The sequence below is a fragment of the Schistocerca piceifrons genome, chromosome 5 (assembly GCF_021461385.2).
Source record: "Schistocerca piceifrons isolate TAMUIC-IGC-003096 chromosome 5, iqSchPice1.1, whole genome shotgun sequence".
In the NCBI taxonomy this organism is placed as follows: Eukaryota; Metazoa; Arthropoda; class Insecta; order Orthoptera; family Acrididae; genus Schistocerca; species Schistocerca piceifrons.
The window spans coordinates 24,751,140-24,768,227 of record NC_060142.1 but is presented as its reverse complement, the minus strand read 5'-3'; the positions used below and the strand labels follow the sequence as shown (position 1 = coordinate 24,768,227).

The 17,088-nt window shown below is 37.8% G+C and overlaps 1 protein-coding gene across 2 annotated transcripts in view; it reads left to right on the top strand.

Moving 5' to 3' along the window:
• LOC124797969 (zinc finger protein 184-like) overlaps nt 1-17,088 on the top strand; it is a 362,232-nt gene that overhangs the window by 248,621 nt on the left and 96,523 nt on the right. For both annotated transcript variants that reach the window (XM_047261138.1, XM_047261137.1), the window contains one exon: nt 6,233-6,367. In XM_047261138.1, coding sequence (XP_047117094.1) covers nt 6,233-6,367 — 135 coding nt within the window. The remainder of the gene's footprint in view (nt 1-6,232; nt 6,368-17,088) is intronic.

The following is a 17,088-nucleotide window of genomic DNA, read 5'->3' as shown; positions in this document are numbered from 1 at the left end:
TTGAGAGATTTGGGGAATGATAGTGAGGCGAGTTTTGAGGTTATGAAACTCTATGGGGTTAACAATGGGTGATTAGGGGACAGTGGTCATATCTCGCAGTTGGATGGAGGAGTGAAGATCGCAGAACCACTACCCTGAGTCTATTATTTTCCTCACTACTACCTTCTACATGCTTATTAAAATCCATGAAGCCAACAGCTTAGGACACCATATTTGAGCATTATTGTGCCCTAACAGATAGACTCTCTGCTATCGTGGACTAATACCTCCAGCCTATTACTCATAAGCTACCAACCCATGTGAAAGATGCCACTGATTCTATGCTGTTCTGCTTCATTTATCACATGGTGCCCTGCTTGTCACTATCATTTCAACCTCCCTCTACTCTAACATCCATCCCAATGCCCATGGCTGTGCTGATATTGAACAGTACATTTCCCAATGCCTGATTGACTTTGGATCTACTGCCTCATCACGGTCAGCATGACTACCGTATTTACTCGAATCTAAGCCGCACTCGAATCTAAGCCACACCTGAAAAATAAGACTCGAAATCAAGGAAAAAAAATTTTCCCGAATCTAAGCCGCACCTGAAATTTGAGACTCGAAATTCAAGGGGAAAAAAAAAATTATAGGCCGCATCTCCAAATCGAAACAAAGTTGGTCTATTGTAATATGAGACACAATTTAGGTCGAATGAATGACGATACAGCTACAGTAGTTTGGTTCGAGTCATAAGCTTAGCAGTAAAGCTTTACCAGGTAGCCATTGGTATGCGTCAGGCGCTCCGTCCGTATTTATATGGGTACCCTTCCTTCTCCACGTGCTTCGTCTGGTTTGAATTGATTGCTTATTATTCTTTGATCTGATAAGCGCAGTTTTCTTTGTTATAGGTGTTTACGTCACTCTAAGCTGAAAATGCATTACTGTACTGTGCCATGCATTGTTTGTCACATTCTGATAGTTCGTGTTTACGGCCTGTCGCTGCTCGCGGCATGGCTTCCTTTTGTGCGCGCTACCGCTACCACTACAAGAGAGGAATCATCTCATTAGCGAAACAATGGCAAGAAACTGCTATTTATTGTTACTTACACTGCTGCTTTCTTTGATAATGATCAACAAGAACCAAATAATAGACTGCGTATGATAGAAGATGTTCTGAACGAGAGCTTAACGAAAATTTTTCTCCGTTTGAAAATCTTTGCAGGTGCCTCTTTAGTACATTACATTCTACACAGAAATTAGAGTCATCTTAGATTTAAAAATCTAGTCAATTACCGTGCTTCATTTCTGACTGTATCACTATTAAGCATAAGAATAATACGAATATAAACATGACATGATATGTGTATTCTTCCGCGTTTGCTGTTGTCTCACTTTAGTTTCGTAGTTTATTAGGCAGACAGATTTAAATGAGATAGCAGCAAACATGAAACAATACATGGCAAAATGTTTATATGCATATTATTCTTATGGTGACGAGAATACTGCATGTGAATCACAATTTATAAAAGTTCCTATTAGCAACCATCTCTTCTCACAGATAGGAAAAAATTCAGAGCGTAGAGTTGGCCATATTGACAAACATCCCAAACAGTCTTGCCAGTCGGATTTTTGTAGTACATTGAAATGCTGATACATTCGAAGATGAACAATACGGAAATTGTATTTACTTCGTTGGATAATGTATGAAAATGCAGTGGTCGAAAGTCGGGGCGGAGAAAATAGCTCGCCTTTCACTTTTTTTTTTTTGTTAAATTTATTTACTGACGCAGAGGTTTTGGCGCCAGTATTTATCTTTGTGCTTACAAAGCATGCCTGTGTAGCGCTACATATATTCGACGGCAGACGTAAGTTGTGGTGGCACCCACCAACTTTTTTCAGAATTTCCGCTTGCTTTGCACTCGATTCTAAGCCGCAGCCGGTTTTTTGGATTACAAAAACCGGAAAAAAAGTGCGGCTTAGATTCGAGTAAATATGGTAACTATACCCCAACCCAAAATTACTTCACCTTCGAGACATAACCCATGAACAAATACCCATGGTACAGCAATGGGCACCCTACACCAAACTGTTTACAGGCCATCTACAGATTTCCTTCCTAACCAAACCTCTCAACTGGTTCAGGTTCGTTGATGACATATTCTTGATCTGGACCAAAGGTGAGGACACCCTATCCACATTCCTCCAGAACCTCAACAACTCCTTCAACAGTCGCTTCACCTATATGAAGATGGTACCATTGGTGATCATTCACCTCTCGAAGAATGGAATTACAATGAAATCCAACCATTAGCTGCTTACAGGTGTTGATAAATATCAACAGGGACAGTTGAAAATGTGTGCCCCGACTGGGACTCAAACCTGGGATCTCGTGTTTGCATGGCAGTATAGTGGCAGGGGCAGTACAAATGTAGAGTGTGGACAGAGAGTTTGAAACGTGAGTCTCATGGGGAGCGTGTCAGAGATAAGTCTCTGCAGTTGTACTATCTTCTGTGTCCTCAGTGGTTCAGTCAGATAGAGCGTTTGCCATGTAAGCAGGAGTTCCCAGGATCGAGTCCCGGTCGGGACACTCATTTTCAACTGTCCCCATTGATACTTATCAATGCTTGTAAGCAGCTAATGGTCTGGATTTCATTGTAATTTCATTCACTTCACCTTGTCCTCTGCAACTCACCATGCCACATTCCTCCATGTTGAACTCCACCTCAGCAATAACTACATCAGTTTCTCCATCTACATCAATCGTACCACCTGCCCATCTAACCAACACAATATCCTTGTCCATCCCTATTCCACTCCTATTCCCAATCCCTCACCTTGTGGCTCACACCCTTGCAGTAGACATAGGTGTATGACGGTTGTGTCACAAGCACAAGCCTAATTGAAGGCAGTGCTGCCTGTAAAAGCAGCCATACGATATACAAACTAAGCTGCAACAACCGTGCCACTTTATATGTGGGCATGACAGCTAACAAGATGCTTGTCTGGATGAATGTCCACCACCAGCCAGTTGCCAAGAGGCACTGGACCATCTAATTGCTGGATTTTCTTTATCCCAATGACTGCTTCACAGCTGCACAATCAGGATTCTTCCTATCAACACCAGCTTTTTGAATTGCATAGGTGGGAATTCTTCCTGCAACATATCCTTTGTTCCTGTAAACCCTCTGGCCTCACCTTTGCTAGTCCCTGTATCCTTTACCTACCTATCCTATTATCTGCTTCCACTCCAGTACAACTCACTCCTTCTATCCCACTGCAGCTTCTAGTCTTTTTCCCCTCTGTGCTTCTGTCATCTCCTCTCTTCCTCTCTCTCTTTCCTCTCCCCCCACCCCACACCAAACTCTGCGGTTAGTAGTTCTAGTTTGACCCCTCCACATCCCTGCACACTCCCACAGACAGCAGAGCATCTTCTTCCACCCCTGTCCTTTTATCCTTCCTAATACCAGCCTCCTGCCTCCATCTTATCCCCCCCCCCCCACACACACACACACACCACAGCAGATTGCTGCTCACATCAGACACAGTTGTAGTCTGCAGGCGGGCTCCAGTGCCCAGAGATAGTGGGCATGTGTGTATTTTGCAGCTGTGCGAACATGTATATTTTCTATTTCAGAAGTAGTTTTTTTGTGTGAAAGCCTAATGTTTTGGAAGTGTTTTTTGTTGTGCCTGTCATGACTAAGTGCTAGCTCAATGCGGCAAGTAGCAGTCTGGCCTTTCCATTGTTGTTTTTCCATTCAGGACTTCCCATTGTTTAAAAATTTTGTTAACATTTAATATGAATATCATTGGAAAAGATCAGTCTTCTAACACATTTCTTTTATTGTTGTTTAATTGCATAAATAAACCAACAAGAAACATGCAGAAGTGCACCAAGATTTACTCTATTTCTACTTGCAAATAATTATGCCACAGAATAGGTTTTGGGAATGTTAAATTGTGTGTACAGTAGCACTGTAAATGTTACTGCAGCAACAATAAACACAAGATGTACATACTTGAGTTTACTGCCACTGCAGACATTCTGTGCATTTGAGTACTTACTCAGATTCCTTCCTTGAGGGCTTAAGGATAGCGAGATTTTAAATTTATCATTATGTTTATTTTTTGCTATGGAGTTATAGCATTCATAATGCGAGAGATAATGGAAGGAATCCTGAAATTTTGAAAATTTTCAACCACCAAATGTTAGATACTGTATTTTGTTTACAGTTGTGGTATTGGTTTCTGACAACTTATTTTTGGTGTACTTTATGTTCAGTAAAACACCATTGTCTATATATTCGGATAACTGGAAAGTTGCTTCTCCAGTAAGCTATAAAGGGATTTGTTTCCCTCCAGCAAGTCTTACACGGTTGTTAATTGACATTCTGGGTACACACAACAGTCTGTTTTGCCATGTCAACATCAATAAAGTTGATTATCATCTCTTGGCTGAAACATTAACCTAGAGGTGAGAACACAGAATACAGGAATCTGTGGCCATAAGAATTGTTAACCTAATTTGATGGTGCAGCCCAGTGTGTTTCGTTCATCTCTGACCTAAATGTTCATTCCTTCATATTTCTCAAAAGCTTGCTGGTTTCATTACCAAGACTCATTTTCCCAAAATAATGAAGCAATCTTCACTTTTAACTGGGAATATGGATAATGATTTCAGTTGATGACCTCAGACTTCCTATTATTTTTCCACAACACATTGTACCAAAGTGACACAGTGTATCAATGAAACTGGATGTTTATTGTAGCATGCAAGTAAAAACATGAGTCATCACGTATGGCCCTTTAACTTCACACACAAATAAATCAACATGGTGCCCACTCGGTTTTCTCCTTTCAGCCTATCGTAGGAGAGGGCGCGTGACGTAATAGTAGAATTTATACTATTGTACTGTGGAAATATGTAGTTTAGTTGATGCACTGTATTAAAGATCTAAAAACATCTCTTTTTTATTTTATATTGTGAAAAAGTATCAGGAAATGTCATACCACCAATTAAAACTGTTACAGCAATGGAGATCATTGGAAGTAGAGTACTTTCGTGTGACATAACATCTAAAACTGTAGTTCTTTATTGAGGAAATCAGCCGTCATTTTAAGGTAATACGCAATTCTCAGCAGTGAGAAAAACATCAAAATGCAGTTTCAGCACTCACTAACTATTAGTTACCAGTGTCAGTAAACTACCACCCTACATTTTTACACAGGGACAGGAAAGATCCCAAATTATGCAACATATTGTAATATCCATCGATTTCGTGTTGTTGCTAAAAATCAATCATTTCACTTTATTTTTTGCTTTATCATTTACTTATCAAATTTTATTTGGGCTTCAGTTAGGAATAAATTTTGGTACATATGTAAATCATTACTTTTGGGCGAGTATGTTTTTAAAAATCTAATATTATGTAATATGTATTTGTCGGAGAGTATTGTTTGCTAATACTACGCAAGTGTGTGTGTGTGTGTGTGTGTGTGTGTGTGTGTGTGTGTGTGTGTGTTTTGGGCGAGTATGTTTTTAAAAATCTAATATTATGTAATATGTATTTGTCGGAGAGTATTGTTTGCTAATACTATGCAAGTGTGTGTGTGTGTGTGTGTGTGTGTGTGTGTGTGTGTGTGTGTGTGTGTGCACTATAACTAAAAGAGGAGTGAAATTTTACGCAATTTTTCTGGCCTCTCCTCGTGTTCCTACAAATCAACCATTGTTCATTTTGTAATTTTTTTTATTTTGCATCCTGGAATTATCATTATCATAACACAAGTTCAAATAACTCTAGGGCTCACATATTGAATAAAAATTTATCTTGATGTCTTCATATGCGCCCCTACTCCGTCAACCCCCCCTCCCCCCCTCTCACTCCCTCCCCCCCCCCCCCCCCCCCCCAAAAAAAAAAGAAGAAAAATAGTGATTTTTAACTTCTCCTTATATATTTCATTATTGTGTTGGAATGCTGTAGTTCATAATTGGAATAAATTTTATTAATTTATTCCTATCCTTATATGGTGTCGCAGTTGTCACAAGCAGTACCAGTACCATTGGTATAACAACGAATCACATGAAAAGTGTAGTTCTCATTTTATATCTTTCAATTAAAATTGTAGTCTTCTGTGGTGCTGAATACAAAAGCAGAATACCTCAAGTTCCTGTCGTGGTATTTTAATGTTACTAGAGATTTTATTATTTGTCTATGCAAGTAAAATGATAGTGTATCCTGTTCTTCTTTAGGCTGATGATGCAGCGTCTGAGAAGACTGTCGATTATCCAACTCTGCAGCGATCGTATGCATGTCAGTTTTGTGATTCAACATTTTCTGTGTATATTGAGCTGAAGAGTCACATGAAAAAGCATTCAGATCAAAAGGTAAGCAGTTCAGATTGTCTTTGTAGTTATAGTATCACCCTCAACTTAACAAAAGGGTCTCAGTGATTGAGACAGTGAACTTGTGTTTTAAGGAGTGGGGTTGAAAACTCCACTTGGCCAGTCTGACATAGCTTTTCCAGAGTTTTATTACATACTTCAGTTTATTGACCTGACTTTTTTTTAGCAAAGCTTTGGCTAATTTACTTTGTCATCCTCAGCCAACTGAAACTGTGGTCCATCCTTGACAATCATAGTCTTCATCACACATATTTGTGTGCCTTACTGTATATACACAGCGTTCATTTAATGCAAGCTGAATGAAACACATGGGAGTCAAGTAAATGAAACAGGCGATGGCTACACCATTCCTTTTTTTAAGGCATGTCTCGTGCCACAAAGAATTCTGATATGAGGTAAAAAATGAAGTTGTGTGGCTACATTGGAACTTACTTTCTGTTGAACTGTAGAACACTTTTTGGCAGATTTCATGAGTTTCCAGTTTAGTTAACTTCACTTCAAAGAGAAGTATAATATTAACAGATACCATAAGATTATTCCAATGAACTAAAGTTTCCATTAAAATGTAAACTCTATGCATATGAAAGTAGTTGCTGTCACTGCTGGTCAGAATTTGTTTTGTGTTAAGTGCTTTTGGTGAGAACTGAATTTGTCTTGGCCAGCTTTGTTAAGAACTCTTAATCAGAAATCAGATTTAATTTGAGTACCAGTGGAATATAGGTGCAATTTCAAGGCACCTCCACCTTGTCATATGTCAGGGTTTTACACGCTAGCATCGGAAAACCAATTCCAGTTTTTTAGGTGGTGTAGAACACCATCTTGTAACGAAAATGCTTTAAAAGAGTTTACAGAAGACACACTCTCTCTCTCTCTCTCTCTCTCTCTCTCTCTCTCTTTGTGAAAGTGGGATAAAAGAAAAGTATCCATTTTTTGACATTTTTACAAAAATCATCAACATTGCCATCAGTTTGAAAAAGATTGGAAAGCAGTAGGAGATTAAAATCTTATATTCTAAAACCTTGTGTTGGTAAGTTATTATGTGCCAAGTTTTAGGTTTACCGTATTTACTCGAATCTAAGCCGCACTTTTTTTCCGGATTTTGTAATCCAAAAAACCGCCTGCAGCTTAGAATCGAGTGCAAATCAAGCGGAAGTTCTGAAAAATGTTGGTAGGTGCCGCCACAACTAACTTCTGCTGTCGGATATATGTAGCACTACACAGGCATGCTTTGTAGGCACAAAGATAAATACTGGCGCCAAAATCTTTGCGTCAGAAATAAATTTAAGAAAAAAGGTGGAACACGAGCTTTTTTTCTCCGCCCCTAGTTTCGACTACTGCATTTTCATACATTATCCAATGAAGTAAATACAAATTCCGTATTGTTTATCTTCGAATGTAGCAGAATTTCAATGTACTACGAAAATCCTACTGGCAAGACTGGGATGTTTGTCAATATCGCCAACTCTACGTTCTGAATTTTTTCCTACCTGTGAGAAGAGATGGTTGCTAATAGAAACCTGATGAAATGTGAATCACATGCAGTATTCTCTTCACCATAAGAATAATACGAATATAAACATTTTGCCATGTATTCTTTCGTGTTTGCTGCTATCTCATTTAAATCCTGTCTGCCTAATAAACTATGAAACTAGAGTGATACAACAGCAAACGCGGAAGAATATACGTATCGTGTCATGTTTATATTTGTATTATTCTTATGCCTAATAGTGATACAGTCAGAAATGAAGCATGGCAACTGACTAGATTTTTAAATCTAAGATGACTCTAATTTCTGTGCAGAATTTGATGTACTAAAGAAGTGGCCGCAAAGATTATCAAACGGAGAAAAATTTTCGCGAAACTCTCGTTCAGAACATCTTCTATCATATGCAGTCTATTATTTGGTTCTTGTTGATCATTATCAAAGAAAGCAGCAATGTAAGCAACAACAAATAGCAGTCTCTTCCCATTGTTTCGCTAACGGCTACCTGGTAAAGCTTAACTGTTAAGCTTACGACTCGAACCAAACTACTGTAGCTGTATCGTCATTCATTCGACCTAAATTGTGTCTCATATTACCTTGGACCAACTTTGTTTCGATTTGGAGGTGCGACCTAAAACTTTTCTCTTCCCTTGAATTTCGAGTCTTAAATTTCAGGTGCGGCTTAGATTCGGGAATTTTTTTTCCTTTATTTCGAGTCTCATTTTTCAGTTGCGGCTTAGATTCGAGTAAATACGGTATCCTGCTATTACTTCCAGAGGTATAAAAAACCAAACTACACTTCTTTTTTCTTTTTTTAAATGTGTATTTTTATCAGCCAACTTTACTTTAATTTATCCGTATCAAAACTGCTTGAGAGGTCTTTATTATTTCACTTTAGAGAGTGCAAAATGTTGTAAAAGATACCCAAGTTTTGTTTCTTTCAAGAAAATATTGCCATAGATATTGCCTCAAAAGCTGCCGAAAACTTTTGTGCACAGTTGAAGACTGTGCTATGGGATTATTCAAATGACTATATCTCCACAAGTATTGAATTGATGATTGTGAAATTGAGAGCATGTGTGAAAGTTCATACAAAATTTTATCAAAACCCATGATGATCGCATGGGAACCTTTAGATAACTTGGCATTGAATGACCCGGCTCTTAAGCTATGTTCCTTAGAGACTAAGTTTACAGGACCTTTTTTTATTGTTTGGGTGTGTACTAACATCTCTCAAAATACTTGACACTTTTTTATCATCCTGTATATGCTTCTGTATCCTGTATGTTTGTCTTATAGCCATTTGTGCTTAACCATTTTGCAGTTTCTGTCAGTCTCAGTTTTTAGACACCTCCTTGATTTGCTGCACAATTATATTTCCTCCTTTCATCCATTAAATGCAACATCTCCTGTGATGTCCAAGAATTTCTACTAGACCTTGTCTTTTTTTACCTATTTGATCCTCTGCTGCTTTCAATATATCATCTCTCAAAGCTGCCCATTTGTCTTCTATTTTCCTTTCCCCTGTTTCAGTCTATCGTTGCCTAATGCTGCCTCTGAAAGTCCCAACAATCTCTGATTTTTTTCAACTCATCCACATCCCATCTCTGTATTTCCTACTTGTTAGCAATTTATTCAGTTTTAACTTACGGTTCACAATGAATAAATTGTTGTCGGAGACCATGTTTGTCCCTTGAAATCTTTTACAGTTTAAAATCTGGTTCTGAAATCTCTGTCTCACCATTACATAAATAATCTGAAACCTTCTGGTATCTCCAGATCTCTTCCACATGTACAATCTTCTTTCATGATTCTTAAACTAATGATTAAGTTACAGTCTGTGCAGAAGTCTATCAGGGGGCATCCTTTTTCATTTCTTTCCCCAGTCCATATTCACCTATTATTTTCTCTTCTCTTCCTTTCCTTACTATTAAATTCCAGTCCTCTATCACAGTTAAAATTTCTTCTCCCTTAATTATCTGAATAATTTTTGTATTTCATCATACATTTTTCAGCCTCTTCCTCATCTGCGGAGCGAGTTGGCCTGTGAACTTGTACTTCTGTGGTGGGTGATGGTTTTGTGTCTGTCTTGACTATGATAATGCATTTACTACACTGTTTGTTGTGACTTTCCCACGTTCCTGTTTTTTTTTATGCATTGTTAGACCTCCTTCTGCGTTACCTGTATTTGATTTGGTATTTACAGTATAACCCTGTAAGTCATGACCATATAACACTGCAACCGGTTTTACGTAGCTTGTACAATCAAATACCAAATTTGGTTTATTACGTACTATGCCCCAACAGAACAAATAGTCCTGTCACAGAAAAGCCACATATAACACTACCGCCTGCCACTTTTATACCATAACCTCAAAGCTGGAGGTAGTTCGTATAAATGAAATCAATTTTATTAAAGCAATTGCAATATAAACAAGCAGAGCAGTGTTACCCTCTAAATGGAAATAAGTTGTGTTGACCTTGATATACCAAACGGAGGTGGCTTATCGGAAGTGAAAGTTAGAATTATGTAAATATTTGAACAGTAACAAACAATAATTTACCTATCCATAGTGTCCCAATAATAATAACAACGGTCGCCAGCCTAATTAGGCATAAGAATGAGTAACATTCTTGTTCAAGAAACTGAAATTAAGTATCTTCAATGGGTAATCGCAGCCTATACTTTAGTCACATGAAAGTGCAATGAACTCTGGCATCTGCATATGTTCACGTTAAGGTTGAAGCTGACAGAGCAGAACAAACAATTTGCATAAATATAACAGATAACAATACACACTATTACCTTCAGGGCTTATTCAAACTGAATGGTGTCAATAACATTACTATTAATATTTACTATAAAATTATAAATTGAGTGTGGGTTTAGTCTCTCTTTTACCAATTACTTTTCTATCTGACATGAAAAAATTATATTTCACTAGCAAACCATTTCTCACTGTCCTCTGAATAAAAGAAGTTACTGTTTTCATAGATAGAGTTCTCTTTATGTTACATGTTACCTAGCATGAGCACAATAGACAAACTGTGGATCATGTTACACTATTAATATCCACTTCCAATACACAAGAGAAACAAACACTTAGCAAACCCAAGTATATAACTTTCCACAAATGAAGTTCACGACTTTTACTGCAGTGAGACACAAAGTTGACAAATTTGCAAGAAATTGATTCACCTTTTAAAATTTACTACAGGCAGCACTATGATCATTAACTAAGGAAAACTTTATAAGCCTCAGTTTTAAGAACTTTTAATTTTTAAAAGTAACAGCAAATTGTCTTTATTACCATAGTCTTTTACTTTCAAGTCAATGATTAAATAGGTAACTTTGAAAGTCCACAAAACTTTAAATTGGTACTGTTTCAATCACTGGGAGGCTTTCAAAAAACTACATTTACTACCTCCCACAATTTCACTAAATCCACAGTAAATCTGAATACTGCCTTCTTACCAAATATCAAACAACATTATGTAATTAACTGTTTGGCTTTGAGGCTTTCATTTTTTCCACACAAAGGACACTCGGTAATCATAGTTCAAATGGAGAGGAACCTGAGAGGTGATGTGATAAGAAAAAAATCAAGGTAGGTACATAAATTCATTTATAAGTTACCTTATATTTGAGCACACTAAAACATCCAATGAGCTAATCCTTCACTGTACATCACAGTGATTGTGCAATGTGGTGGCAAGTCCATGTTGGTAGGTGGATTTGCAGGTAGGATTGCAGGACTCTGTCATTTCTTAGTGGCGATGATAGATATCAATTCCAGAATAGTTCCAGCTCTTTATCCATCCATCCGAGGCATTGGAAAGTGTCAGGAAAAGCCTCTCTCACAACTAGCACAATACACAACTTTTACATGAGCAGTTGATAGTTTGGTAGCTCGTGCCCGACTGGCTCGTGGTTCCACCTTTCTGTCCATGCCCACCACATTTTGCGTGCGCTACATACTTTCGTTCCCGAGGGGAACCACAACACCTTTCACATACAAAATAACTAAGAACCCTAAGTGAAGATCAGCAGTTTACATAACAGCAACCAAACACATTAAATAAAACAGAACCTTTGCACATATTGACATTTATACAACAACAAAATTATTTAAACAAAACTACAATTATATACATTAAGTTTTGTTCCCTCCAAATGAGACAAAGAATTTAAGTGATAGATACACTACATTGCATAGAATCAAACCATGACATCAAAGGAAAAAAGTGAACACTCTTGTGCTATCAGTGCAATCAAAATATTTACAGAAACTCAAATTCTTGACATTAAACATCAAGCAAAAGGCAAAATAAATCAGTACAGCATTAGATCTATGGTGTTATAACTAGAAGTTCTGTTCATCCTGCCACTGCACTCCACTAATACTATCTTCGACCAATCAATTTCCCATTTTAATTCTGTGCCCTACATAACCAATTAAGGGATCTACTATTCTGTACTGTAACTCATAGGATACCAATTTTGCTTTCCTGATAATGACAACCTCCTGAGTAGTTCCCATCTGGAAATGTGATTGGGGGACTTTTTTACCTCCAGAATATATTATTCCAGAGGATGCAATGATAATTTAACCATATAGTGGAGCTGCATGCCCTCAGAAAAGTAAGGGTCATAGTTTCCCCTTTCTTTCAGCCCTTTGTGGTACCAGCACATCAAAGCCATGTAGGTTGATGTTACAGGGCCAGATCAAAAATCCAGACTGTTGTCCCTGCAACTACCGAAAAGGCTGCTTCCCCTCTTCAGGAATCACATGTTTGTCAGGCCTCCCAACAAATACCCCTCCATTGTGGGTGCGCCTACAGTACGGATATGTATATTGTTGAGGCACACACACTGCTCCAAATCGTAAAAGGTCAAAAGTTGATGGAGGGTATAGGTATAACCTGTAAATACTTGTCCTACAATTGTAGAGTCAGTGTAGTTCTATTTGCACTGCCATATTAATTGACGATATGGAAAATTTTTGATAAATCCAGTGCCTAGCTCTTTTGTACCAAGTGAGGTGGAGCAGTGGTTAGCACACTGGAATTGCATTCGGGAGGACGACAGTTCAAATCACAGTCTGGCTTTCAAGATTTAGGTTTTCTGTGATTTCCCGAAATTGCTGAGGGAGAAAGCCGGGATGGTTCCTTCGAAATGGGCATGACTGGTTTTCTTCCTTTTCCTTTCATAATCTGAGTTTCTGCTCTGTCTCTAATTACCACGTCATTGATGGAACATTAAACTCTCATCTTCCTATTTTAGTTCTTTTCTAGCTGCTGAAATTACAACAACTGACAAAGATGTTGGAGAAGATTTGGTGTATACTTACTGATTAATTTATGGAAGCTAGCGCTTTTCATCGTGCTTGCCTCTCTGTCTATTGGTACTAACATAGATTCTACAGTACCACCCCAGAACTGGCAGTATTGACATATGTAAGATGGTGATTTTATACTGGGACTACTGGTGGGTTGTAAAAATTACTTATTCATGTAACACATTTCAACATCATCATTAGCATCAGCCATTTGACATCCACTGTTACCTCTTTCTTCCTCCATTTAGTTTCATTCTACCTCACTTCCTGTCCCACACATCTCCTTTCAATTTCCAGTGTTTTTAATTATATCTTCCATTCTGCTCTGTTTCCTTTTTGAATTTTCTGTTCTTCCAGTATCTTCCAACAACTTCCTGAATGGGTCTCTCCATTGCTCACTGGACAACCCTTAGTTTTCTTATTGATTTTGCATTTGAAGTCCAAAGCCAAAACTGGTGATACAGTTAGGAACTTTGTTTTGATAGCCTTGTTTAGTTTACTACAAGCACTGAAAGCCATTTTTATCCTTCTTTTTATTTCTTTTGCTGTCTAAATTGTCATTGTTGTTATCTTTCCTAAATGTGCTAAATTGTCCACTGTTTCTGTGACTAAGTTGTTTCCTTAACAATATTATGAAAAGGACAGACTGTTTCCCATTGTATAGCGGAGATGTAGAGTCACAAATGGGCACAACAAAAAGACTATCGAACAAGTAAGCTACACACGCACACACACACACACACACACACACACACACACACACACACACACACTCTCTCATGCAGGCACAGCTCACACACCCATGACCACTATCTCTGGCTGCTGATGCCAGACTGTGAGCAACTGAATTTGATGTGAGAAGCAGTGTGGGTGGTGGTGATCAGGTGGAGGCTGGTGTAGGGAGGTGGAGGGATAGCAGAATAGGGCTGAGGGATGGTAAAATGCTGCTTGTAGGAGCATCATCCCCCCCCCCCTCCCCACACACACACACACACACACACACACACACACACACACACACATTTTCTTCCGTCCGTCCTTCCTTCCTTCCATTACCAAACTGACAATGGCTCAGGATGTGTCCTATCAATGAATCCCATTTTTTAGTCAGGTTGTGCTATACATTTCATTTTTCACCAGTTTGATTCAGTACGAGGCAGTTGTATGAGTTTATCAATTCCAGTTGTGACTTATTGATATTGTAGTCTTAGGATATTACTCTGTTCACAAGAGAATTTACATTCAAAGCAAGTTGCCAATCTTTGCACCACTTTGGAAGCTTATTAACATCTGACTTAATATTTGTACCACTTTTTTTCAGCAAGTACTTCCTTATATGAGGTGTGTTCAAAGAGTAAGGTGACTTTATATTTTTATGAAAAAATATTTATTTATTTATTTATCAATATTCATGTTGTACCCTTCAGAGTAATCACCCACAGATACAGTACACTTGTGCCAGCACTACTTCCAATCCTCAAAGCAATCCCCATAAGCAGTTTTTCATACTGCCTTGAGTACTTCCAGCAATGCAGTTTTTATTTCCTTAGTCCTTTCATAGGTCTCTTCAGTTTTGGAAACAGGAAAAGTCGCAGGGGACCAATTCCGGTGAATATGGTGCCTGAAGCATGATTTTCATTTTATTTTTAGCCAAAAAATCTCTCACAAGCAACAGTGAATGAGCAGGTGCATTGTCGTGATGCAAAAAGACATGAACTGCTTTTCTGCTGTTATAGACGTTTTTTGCGTATAGCTTCTCACAAATGGCGCATAATGTTAAGGTAATGCTCCTTATTGACCACATGACATTAGGCAAAAATTCAGGATGCACTACGCCAAGGCCTTTTGAGCAAATCAGGATCATCATTTACGTCATTCAAGATCTCCTTAGCAATGCTCATGTGACGGTTCTCCTGATTAGAATTGAGAAGTTCTGGAACAAACTTTGCTGACACATGTCTCATGTCCAAAACATCGGAAAAAAAATTGCATGACATGAGCTGACCAATATGCCAATGTCCACACAAACTTCTCTTACGGCAATCTGATGATTTTCCAAAACAATTTTCTTCACAAATTCGATGTTATCATCTGTTATTGATGTGCTGGAGTGTCCAGGGCGAGGTTCGTCATTGGCATCTTCTTGACCATCTTAGAAGTGCTTGTGCACTTGTAATCTTTTTTTTTACTTAAAGCAGACTCACAGTATACCGCTGTCAAAATTTCAAGTGTTTCAGAGCACTTGATTCCATCTTTCACACAAAATTTGATGCAAATTCTTTGTTCCATTTTTTATAATAATGGAAAATTGCTGAGCATACTAAGACATGTCTAAAGAAACTGTGAACATATGTTCGGGAAAAAAAAAAAAAAAAAAAAAAAAAAAAAAAAAAAAAAAAAAAAAAAAAAAGGATCAATAATCGAATGTATGCTGCCCACGCAATTTGAAAAGTCATCTTATTTTTTGAATAGCCCACGTATATAATGCCTCCATATGTGAAAATTCCAGGTTCCTATTAATATTGTCTGCAAAAATTTCTTATCTACTATAATGACAGCCTCATTATTTCCAGAATTTACCTTTCCTTTCTATCTTTGTGTAAAATCTGCTCCAACAAACATTACCACAATCAAGCTTTAGATGCTAAGAAAATTCTGGTACAGTTGTACATCTCGGAATTTTTCAGGTAACATTATTTCATGGGTTACTGATTTTTTATTTTTGTTTGTAGCTACAACAATGTTTATCCTGGAAACTTTCCGATTAGAGAGAGTGTCCACAAACTTCTTTGACACCACATATACATCCAAACCACTATCAAGTAAACATTTTCATCAAAAATATCAATCTGTGGTAACAGGTATCCTGACGTTTCTACAATAATTTCAGGATCTGGTTAATCTAATAAATCTTGCACCACTTCACGTCTATTGATGTACAGTCCTGCTACATTTTCCCCATTTACAGTGTTCACTCCACCATTCTCTACAGGATCCTCATTAGTATTGCAGTTCTCATTTACATTATGATCCTGCTTTAAAAATTGATTTTGTAACCTCTCTTCCTTGCTGGCCTGGTTAATAGATCATATTTTCTTTCACAAAAATCTACCACGCTTAGGTCCATCCTCCTATTCTTCCCGTGTACTGGGTTTTACTATACCATAACTATGGCATGTAGTTGGTTGTTGCCTTAATAAGTGTTTTGCTTGCAGGTGTAACTACTTTTTGGCTGCTTAGCTCTCTTACTAATTGCTACTAGTTTTCCTCATCTCCTACTCAGCCATCCACCCTGGCATTACATTTTACTGGTTGTCTAGGATGTTGCTCCACCCACTCAGCCAATTGTGCTTATGGTAAGTGCTTCGAGGATTGGAAGAAGCATTGGCACAAGTATTTTATCTGAGGGCATTACTTTGAAGGGGACAACATGAATATTCATGAATAAGTAAATGTTTTTTCATAAAAATATAAAGTCACCCTACTTTTTGAACACACCTCGTATAGCGAAGTACTTGCTGGAAAAAAAAAAAAAATAAATAAATAAATAAATAAATTGCGCAAATATTCAGTCAGATGTTGATAAGTTTTCAAAGTGGTGCAAAGATTGGCAACTTGCTTTGAATGTAAATTTTCTTGTGAACAGAGTAATATCCTAAGACTACAATGTCAGTAAACGACAACTGGAATTAATAAACTCATACAAATACCAGGTACAACAATTTTTAGATGTACTGAATCAAATTGGTGAAAAAAGAACTGTATAGTGCAACATGACAAAAAAGTGGGATTCATTGATAGGACACATCCTGAGCCATCAAGAAATTGTCAGCTTGGTAACGGAAGGAAGGAACGAAGGATGGATGGAAGAAAATGTTCTA